Below are 19,834 nucleotides of genomic sequence, written 5' to 3'. Positions count from 1 at the left end.
GAAATGTGTATCAAAATTATGTTCTTTTATTAGGAAGATAATAGTATTTCATATATTGAAAAATAAAACAGCAATACGCAGAAGGAAGGGATTATAAATAGATTATAAATGTACAACAGGTGAAAAATAAAACTACTGTAAACTGAAAATCAAGAGATGTACTGTATTTCTCAAGTAAGGACACAGATTAACAGTTTATGTAGTCCTTTACAGCTGTGTAAGATTACTAAATTCACACAATGTTATTAATAAGGAAATTAAGAACCTCAGTGGTACCACACCAGCAGCTCAAAAAGTCATTGCCACTTAAGCTTTATGTACCAAATCCTTATTGACTCACTAATCATAAGGTTATCTAATTTTGATTTTGAACTTTTCAATTTCCTTAGTTCAAATATCACATCTAAAATATTAACTCAAACATAGCTCAAACAAAAAACACATAGCGGTGACAAGAGGACATCCGTTGAAACTCAGGGGTGGGAGATTTCATAGTGACACCAGGAAGTACTTCTTCACTGAAAGGGTGGTTGATCATTGGAATAGTCTTCCACTGCAGGTAATTCAGGCCAGCAGCACGCTGGACTTTAAGAGAAAATGGGATAAGCATGTGGGATCATTTCAGGGAAGAATTTAGGGGGTGGGTCATTAGAGTGGGCAGACTTGTTGGGCCATGGCCCTTTTCTGCCGTCATCTTCTATGTTTCTATGTTTTAATCATAAGTAGTAGTATTTGTAGCAGCTTGAGAGCTTAAAGTCTTGAAAGCCATCAGTAGCTTCAATGTGGAGATTGTTTTGCCGGTTCATAGTCAGTCGCGCACGAGACACCAGCATGCCGACAATGGAGGGCAGCCAATTCAGCACAAGACACCAGCACACCGCAGGAAAACTTAGTTTTAAAGAGCTCCAAAGCGGGGTATGAGTGGGGAACCCCCCCCCCCTTTACTGCATAGTGTTTGCGCTGCTGTTGGGGGGTTGGAACCCTCCATTATAGAGAAAACAGAACTTTTTCCTATTTTTTTTCAGGAAAAGTTCCGTTTTCTCTATAATATGGAGGGTTGCACACCTCCCCCCCCCCATGGCAGTGCGAACAGTATGCAGTAAAGTGGGGAGGTTCCCAACTCACACACCCCCGTCGGAGCTCTTTAAAACTAAGTTTTCCTGCGACATGCTTGTGTCTTGTGCCAAATTGTGAGCACTTGATTGTCGGCGCGCTGGTGTCTGGCACGCGATCGTCCCGTCACTGTTTGCCAATGGTGATTGCATATTGAGGAGACGAGCCTTGAGAAAGCTTAGGGCAAAACATGTCATCAAAACATATTGAAGCTACTGATGGGCTTTCAAGCCTTTAAGTTCTCAAGCTGCTACAAATACTACTACTTGTGATTAAGCTAAGAGGGAAATTCTATAAGAGGCACCTAAATAAATAGGTGCATAACGTACTCCCCCCACCTTTTAGAAAACCATAGTGTGGTTTTTAGTGCCGCCATAGCGATAACAGCTCTGACACTCAAAGGAATTCTATGAGCGTCGGAGCTGTTTGTTACCACCACACTACGGTTTTGTAAAAGGGGGGGGGGGGGGCGGTGGTCATTAGTAAATTGTCTTCAATTGTGAGCTTTAACAAGCTCATAATTGAAAAAAATAAAAATGAATTGGGAGATAGGTGCCTTTCCTCTTTAGGCAGATTCTACAAAATAGAGGCACCTATTACATGGTGCCTAGCAGCGCCTAACACCAAATTAGGTGTGTGTAGGAGTGGAGAAAGGCCTAGGCACCGCTAGGAGCGATTCTCTAAAGGACTTAGGCACCTATAATGTAGGCCTTTAAAAACCTGGCCTATATCACAGGCGCCTAGGTTTTAAATTAAGTGCCACTAAGCACTGTAAAGGGCGCCTAAGTGCGATTGACATGCAATCAGCGCCTATCTTTTTAAATGCCAATTTCAGAATCCATCCCTAAGTGTTTTTATTACTCTATATTTGAGTATTGTGACCTGGAAAGTCCTGGAGTAGTTTGGCTGCTCTCATCAGAGACAGCTGTGTCCTCCTTCTCTCTCTTCCTCCAGCTCTCCTGCTCCTCTCTCTCTTGCTTCCTCCTCTCCTGCTTCCTCTCTCTCCTGCTTCCTCTCGTCTGTAAACTGACTCTGCCTATAAGGCAATCTCCTGGGTCTGACTCCACCCCTCTCTATATTGGTCTCAGGTTTCTCCCTGACCTCTGGAAAGGAGTGATAGGGGAAATTAGTGGTTTTCAGAGCCTTCCTTAATTGGCTCTTCAGCTGTGCTGGAACCTGCCTGGGCTTGCATTCTTTTGGCTGAGCCAGCTGTCCTGGCTCCATGCCGGGTTTTACAGAGCTCTGTGCTGCATTCTGGGGAGTTTTAGCAGTAGTTTTCACTGTGACAGGAGCTTCCCTGTCACAGTATTAAGTCTTAATATTTTAGATGCAATGTTTGAACTAAAGAAATTAAAAATTAGATAACTTTATGATTGGTGAACTGATGAGGATTAATAAGGAACTGACATTGAGAAGAAAGCATACGTAGCAGAAGTATTAAACATGTTCCCTATGAACACAGAATAGGAGAAAACTCTTTGGAGTATCTGCTCCTTAGTTTTAACTACTCTGGCTCGGCCCTAAACTTGATCAATTACCCACTTCCATCCCACTGCTCACAGGCTCCTCTCTACAGCTGGAATTCTCTAGCAAAGTTCTGGGCATCACCATAGATTCATCATTATCCTTCAACGACCACCTCAACTCCCTGATAAAAAAATGCTTTTGCAGCCTTCACATGCTGAGGAAAGTGAGATCCTGCTTCCACCAAAAACACTTTGCCGTCCTCGTACAATCCATTATCCTCTCCAGATTGGATTATTGCAATTCCATTTACCTAAGCTTAACAAAGAAAAGCCTCCACAGACTCCAACTAATCCAGAACACCGCGGCCAAACTTATCTTCTCAAAAAGTAAATTTGACCATGTCACACCGCTCCTATCCAAACTCCACTGGCTTCCCGTTATTTCCAGGGTCTACTTTAAATGTGCCTGCCTAACCTTCAAGATCCTCCACGGTATCCTTCCTCCTTTTATCCCTCTATCCTGGAATTCCTCAAATTCAACCTCCACTAGATCCACTCAAAAATTAAAACTATCCTACCCCTCCTTAAAAGGCATCTCCCTTGTTGGTAAACTTGGCTCTTCCCTCCCTTTCAGAATCACTCAGCTCTGGAACAGTCTCCCCTCCCCTCTCCGCAATTTGAGCCCTCTTCTACCATTCCGCAAGCATCTGAAGACCTGGCTCTTCTCCAGAACGTAACCCCGTCCCGCTCCGGGCACTCTCACACCAACCTCTCTTCTCTCATACTTATTTAATTCCATTGGATTTCCGTTCCTTCCCTAACCATGTAAACCGTGTCGAGCTCCATCTGCGGAGATGATGCGGTATATAAACCCAAGATTTAGATTAGATTAGATTAGATTATTATCAATTTTCAGTGCAGTAAAGTAGGCATTGTTCATTATATGCTAATCTGCATATAGCAATCAGCAAGCCAAAGATCAAACAAGGCCCAGTTCTTTGAGAGTGCTTTCAACTCCTAACTCCTTTCACCTTGGGTTCTGCATCCCCAATCCTATATGTCATGTCGGTCTGTCCAAGTTAGATTGTAAGCTCTTCCGAGCAGGGACTGTCTATAAATTTAAAAATGTACAGCGCTGTGTATGCCTTTCAGCACTATATAAGTGATAAGTAGAGTAGTAGACCCCTGAAATCATATCCCTTTTGTAATGGAATGTGATATTGAAGGCAATTTAATATATTTATTGGGGTTTATTAACTAAATTTTCATGAGAAGATTCACCCAAAGCAGTTTACAATACATTGAATAGTAATCAGGTACTCTTAAGTATTTTCCTTATCTTTCCTGATGGGCTCACAATCTAACTATAGTGCCTGAGCCAATGGAAGGTTAATTGATTTGCCCAGGATCACAAGGAGCAGTGCTGGGATTGAACCTCAGGGTACTGAGGGAGCAGTTCAAACCACTAGGCCATTCCTCCATAGAGATAATTTTGTAGGCATTTTCCCCCATATTCTGATGGGTTGCCCAAATTTGGGCATGAATCACAGAACTGTGTGTAAACTAATCAGTTAGGAGTTAACAATCAATTATTCGAGTTAACAAGCACTTAATGGGCAGTAATTAGGAGTTACACATGGATCTGCCTAACATGTGTGCCTAAATTTCATAGCATGCAATTCCAAAGTGGGCATGACCATAGGAAGGGCATGGGCAGGTGAAGAGCATTCCCAGAAATTAGGTGCAATGCTATAGAACAGTGGTTCCCAACCCTGTCCTGGAGGACCACCAGCCCAATCGGGTTTTCAGGATAGCCCTAATGAATATGCATGAAGCAGATTTGCATGCCTGTCACTTCCATTATATGCAAATCTCTCTCATGCATATACATTAGGGCTAGCCTGAAAACCCAATTGGCCTGGTGGTCCTCCAGGACAGGGTTGGGACCCACTGCTATAGAATACCTGCCATACTGCAATCAGTTGGGCACCAACATTTACACCAGCTTGTGGTAGGCATAAGTACTTGCCAAACCAGTATTCTGCAAAGGGTGCCCTGCGCAGAGTGCCCTTTTCAGAATTCTATCTTAGCACGGATCATAACAGTGACTAAATTTGGGTGTCATTTACTGAATCTGACCCTCTGTGAGCATAAACAGTGTTTCAGATACAGAAACAGATGCTTCTTTTAAAATCACCTGTTGGTACACATGCCTAAAAGTAAGTGCTAGAGCAGTGTCACGCAAACTTTTTCGAGCCGGGGCACACTAAACCTAATGTCCCCGGATTGAGACACCTGGAAGTGCACTGGTTTCGGCATGATGACATCAAGCACATCCATGATGTCAGCGCATATGTAAAGGCCCTTCAAATGTGCCTTGCACCGAGAGAAGGACCTACAATGGAGAGAATGGCCAGCAGAGAGAAGAGGTGCCAGCATCGAGAGATTGCTTACAGGACGTGCCTCTCTTTGTGAGAGGCATGTCTTGTAGACAGTCAGCTGACGCCGGCATCTCTCCTCTTCCCCAGTTTACCGCGGCACACCTGAAATCTCAGGAGGCTCACTGGTATGCCATGGCAAACAGTTTGTGATACACTAGGGTAGAGACACTATGCTAGAGACACTAGGGTAATTCTATAACTAGGCACCCACAGTTACGCTTTGCGCATGTAAATGTTGAGGAATTTTGTACTTATACACATAAGCACCCTAACACTATTTTTTTAAAGGGTGCATTTAAGAGCTATGCTGTGCAGCTGCAAGGAGGATGTACATGTGGGTTGAGAATGGGTAGGGCTCCTAGTTACAAGCATAACTTAGAGCAGTGGTCTCCAACCTTTTTCATGTAAAAGGCCGCAGTGAGAAAGCTTTGAAGGCCTCCAAACAATTTCAAGCTTACATATATTACTCAGTGGTATGGATCACCCCAGGTGTTGTCTCTGCAGGAGCACCAGTGCCTCATCGACACCCCCCCCCCCCCCTCCCGAACCTCTTGAAACGTTCGCCAGTGTGAGCATCATTTTCCACCTGCTGCTCGTGCCAGCCTCAGCTCCCTTCTGACATCACTTCTTGGTTGTGGGACCAGGACATGGCATCAGAAGAGAACCAAGGCCAGTGCAAGCAGCAGGTGGACGGTGCTGCTTGCTCCAGCAAACATTTCAAGAGGTAGGCAGGGGAGGCGCTCAAGTGACGAGGGATGCATGGAACGGCAGGGAAGAGCAGGGAGTGCATGGTGCGGCAATGCCAAGTGCCAAGGCCCTAGGCACCAACCTCCCTAGCTATGCCACTGAACCTACTAATTTTGCAAACTGCCTTGATCTGCTTGTTCAGACTACTACTACTGTTAATTATTTCTATAGCGCTACCAGATGCATGCAGCGCTGTACAGAGTCACAAAGAGTAAGAAAACTGCTCAAAAGAGCTTACAATCTAAACAGGCAAGAGAAACAAACAGGATATCATGGATACAGTTAATCAGTTGGTTGGGTTGGTGGGCAGAGGAGTATGGTTAAGGATTGAAAGCTATATCAAAAAGGTTGGTTTTCAGTCTGCTTTTAAGCAAGGGAAGGGGCTTGATGGACAAATTTGGGTAATTTATTCAAGGCATAGGGGGGCAGCTCGATGAAAGAAACAAAGTCTGGAATTGGCAGTGGTGGAGAAGGGTAACATTAAGAGTGACTTATCTGAGGAACAGAGTTCTCTGGGAGGTGTATAAGGAGAGAGAAGCAAGAAGAGATATTGAGGGGCAGCAGAATGAATAAGATCTTGAACTGTATGCGATGGCAGATAGGGAGCCAGTGAAGTGACTTAAGGAGAGGGGTGACATGAGCGTAGCGAGGTTGGTAGAAGATGAGTCACCTAGCAGAGCTTTGCACAGATTGCAAGGGGGAGAGGCAACACTGAGGGATACCAGTTAGGAGTAGATTGCAGTAATCTAAGCGTGAGGTAACGAGAGCTTGGCCAAGAGTCCGGGTAGTGTGATCAGAGAGGAAGGGGTGAATTTCGGTGATATTGAAGAGATAGAAGCAACAGGTCTTAGCAGCTTGTTGGATATACGTAGAAAATGAGAGGTCAGAATCGAAGACGACTAAGGTTGCGAGCAGAGGAGACTGGAACAATGACAGTATTATTTACGGAGAAGAAGAATGGAGGAGGAGGAACAGAGAGTTCAGGAGGAAAGAGGAGCAGCTCAGTCTTGGACATATTTAGTTTCAGATGACGGCAGGACATCCTGGCAACAATGTCAGCCAAACAAGCGGAGACTGGGTATTAAATATTAAAAATGATTACTAATATTGATTCTACAACACTTTAAGGTTATTTTAACTCATTTTATTGTGGATTGTCAACAGAGGAAAATTCCATAAATGAGACACCTGATAACACACTTAAAGACACTGTTTGCAGTTACTTTATCAAGAATAAAATGAATACATTTACAAGATTTGAGAGCATTTCAGGCAACTGCTTGTGGGCCACAAAGGAGGTCTTCAGGGGCCGTGTGTTGCACCAGATAATTTTGTTAGCCATATGACTGATGAAACTGCTGGAATGTAAATGTTTTGCACAGTGATGGCAGCTTGCGCTAGTATTCTATAATGGCATCTTGACACTTGGATACTGTTATAAAAGAGGCTCACTGTGTAGCATTGAAGTGCCTAGAAAGAGGTGCCCCCTTATAGAATTGACTCTATAAATTTTAGCATTTTTCTTCTATGTGGCCTTTCAATTTTTCTGGTTATCAGTTTACTCTTTCCAACTCCAACAGAAGTTGGAAAGAATTATACAAAAGGGATCAAGAAAGTCCATCTGTCTGTCTATCTGGGGGCATAATAATTCTCAGAAAATTTAGTGGAATGGGATGAAACATTGCACATAAGGAAGTACCAGTAGAAAAATACAGCGGGGTTGATAGTCAAAGCAATTTCACCAGCCAAAAATGGCTCCTGGCCAGTTAAATCGCTTGTATAGAGCTATTGGCAGATATTAACGGGTTACTGCTGCAGAATATCACCACTGACTACTAAACTCAAAGTTGGCTGTTTTGTGGGCGGTCCAGTGGTGGAGTCAGCACTTAATAATATAAATTTAGTGGTCAAATGGGACTGTATAAAATACAGACCTATCTTTACGTGGTGTTGCTTAGGCAGTTAAGTGCTGAATATCTCACTTAACCACATAAGAGATAGCTGGCCATATAACCCAGATATTCAATGTCAGTGCCCAGACTGACAAAATTAATATCTGGGAATAACAACCCTGCTGCCGCCACCAGCTGAAAATTGACCCCAATGAGTTAAAAAAATGGGCAAAATTGGGCCAGGGGTTCCAGTAAAATAAGCCCCCCACTCCCATAAAACAGCCCAGTGCATTTCTATGAGAGCAAGTCTAAGGGTAAAATGATTTTCTTAAAAAAAAAAAAAAAAAAAAAAGGGGTTCCAAAGCCTCCCCCCCCCAAAAAAAAAAAAAAGCATTTCTCTGTAACAGAGAAATGTACATAGCGTAGTTAGGGAATTTTCTTCTTTCAAACTATCCTCACCTGCTACCAAACTATCCCACTCCAAAAGCTAACATCCAGAACTTCTCTGCCACCTTGCAACTTACCTCACCCCCCCCCAAAACTAACCCCCTTACCCAACAAATTGCTGCCACCTCCAAAAACTATGCCACCCTAATTTACCTCCTTATAACTGCCCCAAACCCTCATAAACTTCTTCTACTCCCAAGAATTATCTCCCCAGCACCTTGCAAGTTGTGTCACCAAGAATACACCATTGAAATGTTCCAATACCTCGCAAACTGTCCCACCCAGAAAACTACCCCATAATTGCCCCCACAACTCTGCAAAATGCCCTATATGCCAAAAATACTCCCATGCAACAGCCCCACGACCCTAACTGCCCTCATCCCATGCAACTGTAACACCACCTTGTAGTGTTCAAACCATCACAAAACTAACCTTAACAATTGTCCCACCACCTGGAGCAGTTTTGAGGGTAGTAGTTTGTGTGGTGGAGCAGTTGCAGGGTGCCGTTTTAGCGCATGATAAATAGCGTCCATTATATCCTATGGATGCCTTAGCGTTTAGTGCTCGCTAATATTTAGCGCACGCTAAAACGGCCAGCGCACCTTAGTAAAAGGACCCCATGGTGAAGCGTGCCTTGTTAGGTTGGCAGGGGCTGTATGACTTATGTGTATGTGTGTCTTCATGCCCATGTGGACAGGCAGACAGATGGAATGAGCTTCCCCAATAGGTGCTATTATTTGGGCAAATTCACATAAAGAGATTATCCACAATCAGATCTGGAATTAAAATAGCAATAGATTATCTCCAGAGCAGAACACCTGGTAAAATAGTAATCTGCTTCAGCTCAAATAGAGTTGCATAATTCTTCAACCTTGCAGTTATGTCCAGGGACACTCTTAGTCTTTCTCTTGCAAGATGTCATACTTCAGTCACGCTTCAATGCCAGAGACATTCACAACAGTGCTCCTCTCAACATTGCGTGAAGTTCTAAAAATATCACAATGTAATTGTTAAAATGAGACATCTTGTATTTCTTTGTCCATCTGAGGTTGTGTTCCAGACTCAGGATAATACCAATTTTACATACTGTGGCAAGATGGCAACATGAGAGATGGTAAATCAGCAGCTGGTTCAATTGGAACTATCACATACAGATGTGAAAAGATTCTTGTTTGTTCTCATTCTGGGCCTAATTAATTAAGCTTTAGTGCATTTCTATAAACTGGTGCCTAAGGTTCTCATTTTCAAAAAATAAGGACGTCCAAAATATAGCATAAACCTGCACTTGGATGTCCTAAACGCCAGGACCGCCAAGTGCTGATTTTCAAAGATTTTCTAGATGGCTTGCTAGGCTTTTTAGCTGCTGTGCATTCAAATTTCGAGTAGGTGTATTGGAGGTACATTATGGACGGGTTTTGGGTGTGCTTAGCACTTAAATATTTCCCAAGATGTCCTGGGTGGAATTTAAACGTCCTGACACACACACACAGTGATCACTGACCTCCTCCTACTCCAAAAATATCTGAATGAAACAGTACATACCTGTCTCTAAAAACAGCAGCATCTGGTATAGGAAAGCCTAGTACAGCAGCACACAGCTGTCTTAAGTAGCCTGATGGGGGGGCTAGTGAACTAATGAGAGGAGGAGCCAGGCCCATAAGCCACTCTAACCACTACATGTATGGTGGAAAGTGTGAGACCACCAAACCCCTACTATAGACATATAGGTGCTACCTGCAGCTATAAGGTTTATAGGAATGGTAGATAGATGGGTATAGTAGGTTTGGGGGCAGTTTTGGAGGGATCACCATAAATTATAAGGGGGTTATGATGAGATGTACATCTGGCATCCTTTATGTGAAGTTCACAGCAGTGTCAAGGTGCCCCACTGCTCTGTTGGTATGTCTGTGTTGCAAGTCCGTTTCAATGCTGGCCCGTACCATGTCCAAATGGTCGTTTTGAGCTTGGACATTTTTGTGGTCGAAAATGGCAAACAAAGTTAGGCATCCTAAGGTTGGACGCCCTGATGGCTAAGACGTCCAAATCGGTCTTTTTCGAGAGAAAAAAATATTGAACATCTAGCAGTTTTAAAAATGGATGTTTCCCCACCTCAGGTTTTGGACATCTTATAGGAAACATCCAAAGTCAGATTTAGATGTCCTTTTGAATATGATCCTCCACACTTATGTGCCACATACAGGTCAGAGGTGCCAGTAGTTTACAGTTAAGTGCACAGTAGATGTTCTATGATAGTGCCTAAGTGATTTGGAGCGACATTCTTGATATGATGTCTAAATCCGAATTTAGACGTTCTGTGGAAAATATCCAATAATCCAGTAGTGAACATGACCATTTTCAAAACAGGTAAACATCTATTGTTCTGTTTCAAAAATGACCATTTCCTAGATAATGTTTGTCCTCAGTGTGTCTAACTTTTTGAACCATTTTCCCCCCCCCCAAATGCTTAAATGAACAATGTACAAAAACCAGCCAATGGGATGTAGGAGGGGCCAGTGTTCTTAGTAGACTGGCCACACAGACATCCCAACAGAGCAGTGGGAAACCCTAGGGGGCACTTATACCGGCCATTTACCTAATGTAAGTGGGCACACCTCAGTTTCAGTGCATCAAAGCGGCTTTATGCCATTATTCTATAGTGGTTTTGGTGCATCTAAGTGCCATTATAGAATTAAGTGTGGCCCCGATATCAAGGAGTCAATTCATAGAATTTCCTCCTCAGTAAATCAGTCCCTAAATTGGAGTTCAAAAACTCAGTGCATCTCTTATGTATATTATTTTAATGAGATGAACATAAATGACATCATATTTAATTTGAAAAAAGAAAAAACAGAGCTGTGAAGAAATCACTTGGTAACACAGCCTATCACAATCCACAAGCTCAAGATCTAAATGGATCTCTTGTGTTGGTTGAAACAGTCACCTTTGCGCCACTGAATATTTTTTGATTAAAGTATGCACTATCATCAACATTTTGTGATTCTCAGAACTTTGCCTCTATAGGTATTTTATTGGGCTTGTTCTATTCACTTATTATAAACTAGTGTTTAAGCCCGTTACATTAACGGGTGCTAGAATATATGCCTGTCTGTCTTTCTTTCTTTATGTCTCTCTCCCTGCTCCTGTCTCTTTCTTCTTTCTTTCTGTCTCTCTCCTTCCTGCTATTTTTCTCTCTCTCTCCCTGGCACCCTTTGTCTGTCTGTCTTTTTTTCTGTCTGTCTCTCTGGTCCCCTGTCTGTCTTTATTTCTATCTGTCTCTTTCCCTGGCCTCCTTTGTCTGTCTGTATTTCTTTCTGTCTCCCCCCCCCCCCCCCACACACACACTTTCCTTTGCAGAAGCAGCAGTGATATTTCCCTTCCCCTCCAGATTCCTGTGAAGTAGTAGCAGCATTTTCCCCCACCCCCCATTCTCTTCTCTCCCCCCCCCCCCACACTGTCCTTTGCAGAAGCAGCAGTGATATTTCCCTTCCCCTCCAGGTCCCTGTGAAGTAGTAGCAGCATTTTCCCCCATCCCCCATTCCCTTCTCTTACCTGAGCTGTCCTGCTCCGTTCGGCCCCTCCCCCTTCTTTTCCCGCGGGCTGGCCTGCTGCGGCCGAAGGTTTTTGTTTTAAAAGTGCCGGTGGCGGCTCCTCTCACGCTGCTGATCCTCCTGTAAAGAGCAGCCTGCGATGGTGGCCGGCTTTAGCGAACCTCGCAGGCCGCTCTCCAGCCTCAGTAGCACGTTCCCTCTGAAGCACGGGATGGCATCAGAGGGAACGTGCTACCGAGTTGGAGAGCGGCCTGCGAGGTTCACTAAAGCCGGACACCATCGCAGGCTGCTCTTTACAGGAGGATCAGCAGCAGCAGCAGCGGCGGCGAGTGAGGGCCGAGTTGTGTTCCCTGCCGAGGACGCGGGCAGGGAGAGAGCTTGCCTGGCTTCCAGGGTGAGTGAGGGCGGGAGGAGGGGAGTGGCCAGAATGTTCCCTGCCGCCGGATTGGCTGCCACGGATCAGAAATCACGGCGGCAGGTATCACGAAATTTCAAGAGCGCATGAGCGCTCTAGGGTTTTATTATATAGGATAGCTTCTACTGATGGAATTTGTATACGTAGAGTGTCATTTTACATAGAACACAGAAACTGGAATTGAGATGTCCAAGTTCTGATGGTATTTTAGATAAAGATCTGCTGACATAGAGCCTCTCTCTATAATATTGGCCTTTTAGAAGTTTCTATTTAAGCATTTAAAACAGAAAGTAGTGTATCTTAATCCTGGTGTCCATTGTAATTTCTACCCTCCCCCCACCAAAAAAAGCAGTTTTTATGGCAAGGGAGCCGTGTAATTACTTTCACTTTATTTAGAACTTATATATTTGCTTGCAGATTGTGTTTACAAGGCAAGACCCATATTTTTATAACATTTAACTTGTATGGCAGTTTTTAATGTTTATGCAGCACATCTTTTATACGAAGGACTGATGCAGTGACTTTTACGTCTTCTGCTAGTTTTATCCTGCTCAGTGGTTGTTGCAGGATGGTTTCAGCATTTAAGCTGACACTCTGGTTTTCTTGCATCCATCTTTTGATTGGCTGGAATTGGACTGGAATTTCTGACTCACCTAGTATGGCTGTCCTTCAGCTCATGCCTCTTGGCGCCGAGGGGTTGCTTCCCTAGAAGATTCACTGCAATGCACATCAGCATGCCACGTTGCTTGGTGTAGTAACAAGACACATCCACCACCAGGAACAATACTATGAAGATGACCGTAATGATTCCAATAATGCCACCTATGCCAATACCCTGCTGCTGGGAGACTGGCTGGGCATCTGCAAACAAACATGGAAATGAAGAGGGAGTGGTTACCAGTTCCACCAGATCTATTTGCAACTTGAAAACCAAAGAACCCAGCAACAAGACCATTGAATCAACGAGCACTGTTGATACTGGCCTGAGCAGAGCTCCTTTAGATTTAACGGGCCTTTGCAATTCAAGCTTTTATTCTTGGTGAATGCCTCATTACTACGGGCTCCTTTTACAAAGGCGCGCTAGGGTCTAAACGCGCGGAATAGCGCGGGCTAGCCGCTACCGCCTCCTCTTGAGCAGGCGGTAGTCTTTCGGCTCGCACGCGCTATAGCGCGAGCTAATCCGGTGCGTGCGCTAAAAACGCTAGCGCACCTTGGTAAAAGGAGCCCTATGTGTTCACCGTAATGCATTCTTACGCAGGCCTCCAATTTAATAAGCTGTGTTAGGGCTTTAACGCGCGGAATAGCGCGCACCACAATGCCGCGCCTGCTAGACGTTAATGCCAGCCTTGAGCTGGCGTTAGTTCTAGCTGTGTAGCGCGGGGTTAGCGGGCGCTAATCTTCAGCGTGCGCTAAAAACCTTAGTAAAAGGAGCCCTTAGCCTTGTTAGCTGCCAGTTAGTCTTGTCTATATGAGAGATTGGGATTGGTGGGATGAGATTAAATGATATGCTGCACTTATACTGTACATGTGATTCTCCTATGCGATGAGATTTGTATTTCATTTATACCAGGGGTGTCCAATGTCGGTCCTCGAGGGCCGCAATCCAGTCGGGTTTTCAGGATTTCCCCAATGAATATGCATGAGATCTATGTGCATGCACTGCTTTCAATGCATATTCATTGGGGAAATCCTGAAAACCCGACTGGATTGCGGCCCTCGAGGACCGACATTGGACACCCCTGATTTATACTATATACGAGCTGTTAGTTAAGTTACATGAAAACAATAAAAAAAAAGTTGAACTTAAAAGTTACTGGGAAATATTTTTAAAACCAATAGGAGGACATTTTTTTTTTCACTCAGAGAATCGTTAAGCTCTGGAACGCGTTGCCAGAGAATGTGGTAAGAGCAAATAGTGTAGCTGGTTTTAAGAAAGGTTTGGAAAGCTTCCTGGAGGAACTTACAAGCGGAAACCTCGATAAAGCAGTTTAAAGCAAAACTCAAAACATTTTTATTTGAGGATGCTTTTGGATAAAACTGTCCTTTTTAGGACTAAATCAGCAATAGTCCCTTTCCCCACCGATTGTTTTAACCTTTAAGTGTGCTCTGTTATAATTATTGTAATTCAACCCTACTTCCCAAATTGTGTGTAGTCAGTATGTGTGTCTTATGCTAAAAGTCTACTAACCTTGTATAGTACTGTATAATATTTTAACACCAATTTTTATTTGTGTTTTAAAAGCTTTCTTTTATTAAGGCTGTACACCGCTTAGAAATTTGAATTAGCGGTATAAAAAAATGTTTTAATAAACTTGAAAAAAAACCTGTAAGACATGGGGAAGTCACTGCTTGCCCTGTATCAGTAGCATGGAATATTGCTACACCTTGGGTTTTGGCCAGGTACTAGTGACCTGGATTGGCCACTGTGAGAACGGGCTACTGGGCTTGATGGACCACTGGTCTGCCCCAGTAAGGCTATTCTTATGTTCTAGTAAAAATGGTCTTACATGCAGGACCTCTAACTCCAGGAAATAAGAAGAATGCCAAGAAATCTGGACCACTATGTTCATTCTTCTTTAATTCAATTCACACAAAATTTGAAAAAAAAAATGTGAAATCCTGGAACAGATTTGACATCCTGAATCTATTCAATCTTTAGCAGGGGTGTCAAAGTCCCTCCTCGAGGGCCGGAATCCATTCGGGTTTTCTGGATTTCCCCAATGAATATGCATTGAAAGCAGTGCATGCAAATAGATCTCATGCAGATTCATTGGGGAAACCCTGAAAACCCGACTGGATTCTGGCCCTCGAGGACCGACTTTGACACCTGTGCTTTAAAGCTTTGCACGCATTGAAACAGAAATTTCTCTCCAACACAACTCAATTTTCCATAAAACCTTTGTGTGACCTACCTGGCAAAGAGGCCCCAACTAATGTTGTGAACGTATGTACTGCTGGTTTAGATAGGCCCTTCTCATTCACAGCAATGACTTCCAGCTGGTACTTCGTATTCCAGTCCAGATTTTCCAACACTAGGCTATTAGAATTAGATGACACATTCCTCTCCATCCAGCTCATCTCCTTGTCCTGGACAAAAAATTTAATACAGTCTGTTCTCTTTTATTATGAGCAGAATCCATTGTCAAGCAAATACAAATTAAATGCCAGGAAAGAAGCAGCATTGGGGTTTACACAGTATCAACACACCCTCCACGGGACTTTCGGCACTAGGCTGGAGATATTCTAGGAAATTTATTGGAAATCTGCTGCTTCTCTTGAGCACTTGAATGTGATAAGTAGATGTTGAAGACTCCAGTGAAATGTTATGGAATAAACCAAGAGGTACTGGAGATGGTTAGGGAGAAGGTTTTATAAAGCTGGGATATACACATATCAAGGGGCATGGCTTGATCATGTGGGTAGGACAAGGGCATTTCAGGAGACTAAGGGCTCCTTTTACAAAGGTGCATTAGGGCCTTAACGTACGGAATAGCGCACGCTAGCTGCTACCACCTCCTCTTGAGCAGGCGGTAGTTTTTTGGGTAGCACGCGCTAATCCGGTGCGTGCGCTAAAAACACGTACCTTTGTAAAAGGAGCCCTAAGACCCTTATTCTATGAACAGTGCCTAACTGTTAGGTGACGTGGAGCAGAATTGTCAATCATCTGCTAGCTGCTGTTTATAGAATTGCACCTAGCAGTGCCTAAGCACTCTTAAGTCCTGGTAGGCATTGTAACCTTAGGCACACTCCCATTTAGTTTAGGACTTTCTAGGCCTAAATAAGCGTGCCTATGTTAGGTGCCTATGGGCACTTAAGTCAAACCATACCCAAACTCCACCCCCAAATACACCCATAATCAGGTCTATTTGCTGGTAGGTGCCTTGGAGTAGACACCTACCTTGAAATGGTAGGCGTCTACCGAGTTAGGCACCTACCAGCTAATTAATTTTTTTATGGTTTTCAAATTGTTTTTTAATGGTGCTTTCAATTAATGGCACCAGTTTAAAAAAATGTTAGTTGCCTGGATTGGTTAGTCACGCCAATCTAGGTGCCTAACGTCAGGTGCCATTTATAGAATCTGGGTCTAAATGTCTGTGACCTAAAAGATTAATGTCAGGAGATGCATATACTACCAAGCACCTTTAGGATTTGGAAAACAACTGATATTGAGCAGCACTCCACCAGAGGGATAAGGGAGGGGACGGGACAGGGGTAAAGGTCAGAATGCACAGGATTCATTGAGGAATGTAGGAGAAGGTGATGAGTGTCCACAAAAGCTACAAGGGAATAGAAGTGCCTACATAAGCACAGAAAGGTTTGGGATGAGAAAAAAAAAGTGCCATAGAAGAAATGAGTAGTACACTCAAGGAGGAGGGAGGAGATAAGTCACAGAGGGGGAAGAAACAACGAGGGATATGTGGATAAGGCTCTGAGGAAACATGAAGGGACTGCTAAAAGGAGAAGAATTATAGAAAGAACTTAGAGAGTCATTTGAGAGTGAAATTAATGGGCAATACTCTCCCAAAACCTACTATACCCAACTGTTTACTACCCCAAAAGCCCTTATGGCTGCAGATGGCACCTATATGACAGTATAGTAGGGACTGGGTGGGTTTTGATGGGCTCATACTTAATACCATAGATGTGATTAGTGCCTTATGGGCCTGGGTCCTCCTCTCTACGGTTCACTAATCCAACCATCAAGTAACTCTACACACCTGATGCTCTACTAGGCTTCCCCATACCGGATGCTGCTGTTCTAAAGCCAGGTGTGTACCTTTTTGTTCTAATTTTTGTATAGTGGAATTGAGTTAGTGAGCACTGGGGTGTAGAGTGTGGGGGTGTCTTACCTTGATGCATGAAGTGGTCATCTGGTTAGTTTGGGCACCTTTATGGCGCTTAGATGCTTCTAAAACAGGAAAACAGGTCTAGCTCTGAAGTCTAAGTTCCATCCAGGACTTCTTGCAAAATGTTTGATTATCACTGCAAGATGTCCACGTCTAACCCATCCTTATGTATGCCCATAACATGCCCCTACCACACCCATTTTGAGCTCTGGATGTACAGAGACTGGGACACCTTACTAGGTGTCCAGAAAGGCGGTTTTCATTATTGGCACTTGGATATCCTGGCGATTAGAATGTTCAAGTGTTGATTTAGGACATTTTTTGGATGTTTATGTTTTTTGATTATGAACCCCATACCCAATTTGCATGCTGGCATTTACATCTGGTTTCAGTTGGTAAAAATGCATGCGCCCAAAGTTGTATGCGTATTCTAGCACTATACTACATCTAATCCAGAGAGCCATTTATAGAATATCTTTCTGAGTTACTGAATCCAGCCCTTAAATGTTTAGACTCCTAAGTTAGAATTCTGTATAGGGAATTACATGCCTGTATTCCTTCAGAGAACATGCATCCATCAATGCTCAGATATACAATCACATTTCTCCTTTTTTAAAGGAATGCCATTGGCTTCTGGTTATGTATATGGCTGTACCGCTTGCATATAAAGTATTATAATCAGGTCAACCAGACTACTTAGGAAAATTATTAATTCCCTATAAGCCTTCTTGTACTCTGTGTTCATCGACTGCTCACCAATTGGCTTTGCCTGCAGTTCATTGGCTTTGCCTGCAGTTCATTTAGGGGTCATTTTACTAACTCCCTCTTCTATAAATCTGTGCTAGCCATTTTTAGCTCAGAGAGCCGCGTTGAATGGCCCACGCTGCTCCCGATGCTCATAGGAACTCTATGAACGTCGGGAGCAGCACGGGCCATTCAGTGTGGCTCCCTGCGCTAGAAACTGCTAGCGCAGTTTTATAGAAGAGGGGGTAAGGTGCGCTAACCGATTTAGCGTATGCTAATGCGCCCATAGAATATAATGGGTACATTAGCATTTAGCACGTGCTAAATCAGTTAGCACAAGGACCCCTTGGTGCGTATGGCATCTACACAAAAGTCAGCTTGTTTTGCAGCAGTTCCTTGCCTGTGGAATTTTCTCCCAGTTTTGATTCGTTCTGAGTTATCTTTTGTAAAATTCAGATCAATGGTTAAGGCACATCTTTTTGGTCTAGTATGCTTATGAGAACATTGGTGTATTTTTTGGCAACTATTGTAAATAAGATTTAAACAAAATTATTTGCCTTTTTAAGTTATCAAATTATTTAGAATTAATTAATTAAATTTTTTAAATTACATTTTTGTGCTTTTTTTTATTGTTTCTTTTTTCTTTTGCTTTCCTATTTTAAATGGCATTCCTTTCTTTTCTTGTTTTTGTTTTATATATTTTGTATACCGTGCTGTTGATAAACCGAAGTGCCGTTAAAACTTTTAATAAACATAATCCTATCAGAGACCCTAAAGGCACCTTCATATAGGTGTAAAAGTCACGTGGTAACCTGGCAGGGTGCCCTCTATAGATGGACGGGTGTCTGACCTCAGCAATAAGGAACAGTGTCTCCCAAGCCCACGGTAATGAAATGCTTCAGAGGCTGTGACGTTAGCAGCTTTGATGTCTGTGCACAAATCACCAGCGTTCACTCTCAGGTAAAGCAGCTTCTCTTTAATAATTGAAGCACAACTTTGGAGAGGCTGGGGATACATTGCTTTCAGAAATGCCTCTTTTCTGCACCTGCTATGTAATATCTATGCAACATGGAAATGAAATGTCTCTGGAGGTCTTACCGGTTTGTATCTGGCGATGTACTGGAGAATAGGTAAGCCAGTGGTCTCATTCCCCTCCAACCGTAGGCTGAAAGTGTTGCCTTTGACTCCGGTGACTCCCAATAGTTTGGGCATGTCTGGTTCAGCTGAAAGGCAGAGAAATGTGAAGCTATTTACTGTTCTTGAGGGAGATGAGGGAAACAGGCTGACAAACTGCGGTGGGACATAGACAACTGAATAAGGGGATATGGAGAATAAAGTCATAACTGGGTATTTTTAGTGTCAGGAACACTGAACCCCTGCTTCCCTTTCTCCTGACACCCTGGATGATTAAACATAAACCATTACATTACATTACATTACATAACTGGCTTATATTCCGCCTGTACCTTTCAGTTCTAAGCGGATTACATCAGAACGATAACTGGACATTTCCAGGAAGAGAAATACAAATTACAATTAAGGCGTAAGGTCTAAAGCAATTTTGATGAGTAGATTCTAAGAGGGGGAGAGAGGGGAAAAGGAAGGGATTAGGATATTTGGGTGAATTTCTTGAATAGTAGGGTCTTGATTTCTTTGCGGAAAGCCTTGAGGTCAGTTGATGCTGTCAGTAGGTTGGTGATGGAGGGGTCCAATTTAGCTGCATGTGTTGCAAGTAAGTTGTCATACATCTTTTTGCGTTTAGTTCCTTTAAAAGGGGGGAAGGAGAAAGGGGATTGGGTTCTCCTCTGTCTGGTTGAGAGGTTCCTGTTTAGACGGTTGTTTAGGTGGGTGGGTGCCATTCCGTTTAAGGTTTTGAATAAAATACAGTATAGTTTGAATTGGATACGGGCTTGTATTGGAAGCCAGTGTGAGTCTAGGAAGGCGTTGGTGATGTGGTCAAATTTTCCAAGGGAATAGATCATTCTGAGGGCAGTGTTCTGCACGGTCTGTAGTTGTTTTATTAGGTAGGTAGGACAAGAAAGGTAGAGGATATTGCAGTAATCCAATAGACTTAGGACTAGGTATTGAACTATGAGTCTGAATTGTTCTTTTTCAAAGAATTTTCTGATTTTGCGAAGGTTGCGCATGGTGAAGAAAGCTTTTTGTGTGATTTT

General features: G+C 43.2%; 1 protein-coding gene across 2 annotated transcripts in view; it reads right to left on the bottom strand.

The window, feature by feature from the left end:
- Nucleotides 1-8,113: 8,113 nt before the first annotated feature.
- Nucleotides 8,114-19,834, bottom strand: part of LOC117345554 (neural cell adhesion molecule 1-like) — a 79,981-nt gene continuing 68,260 nt past the window's right edge. Inside the window, exons 7-10 of one of the 2 annotated variants that reach the window (XM_033914372.1) lie at nucleotides 18,759-18,883; nucleotides 14,982-15,156; nucleotides 12,723-12,930; nucleotides 8,114-9,093 (exon numbers count right to left, since the gene is read on the bottom strand). In XM_033914372.1, the coding sequence (XP_033770263.1) occupies nucleotides 9,036-9,093; nucleotides 12,723-12,930; nucleotides 14,982-15,156; nucleotides 18,759-18,883 (566 nt within the window). In that variant the 3' untranslated portion in view covers nucleotides 8,114-9,035. The remainder of the gene's footprint in view (nucleotides 9,094-12,722; nucleotides 12,931-14,981; nucleotides 15,157-18,758; nucleotides 18,884-19,834) is intronic. The other variant, XM_033914371.1, reaches the window with a different exon arrangement.

This window comes from Geotrypetes seraphini, chromosome 11 (genome assembly GCF_902459505.1).
Source record: "Geotrypetes seraphini chromosome 11, aGeoSer1.1, whole genome shotgun sequence".
Taxonomy (NCBI): Eukaryota; Metazoa; Chordata; class Amphibia; order Gymnophiona; family Dermophiidae; genus Geotrypetes; species Geotrypetes seraphini.
This window is presented reverse-complemented; position numbering and strand designations above follow the sequence as displayed.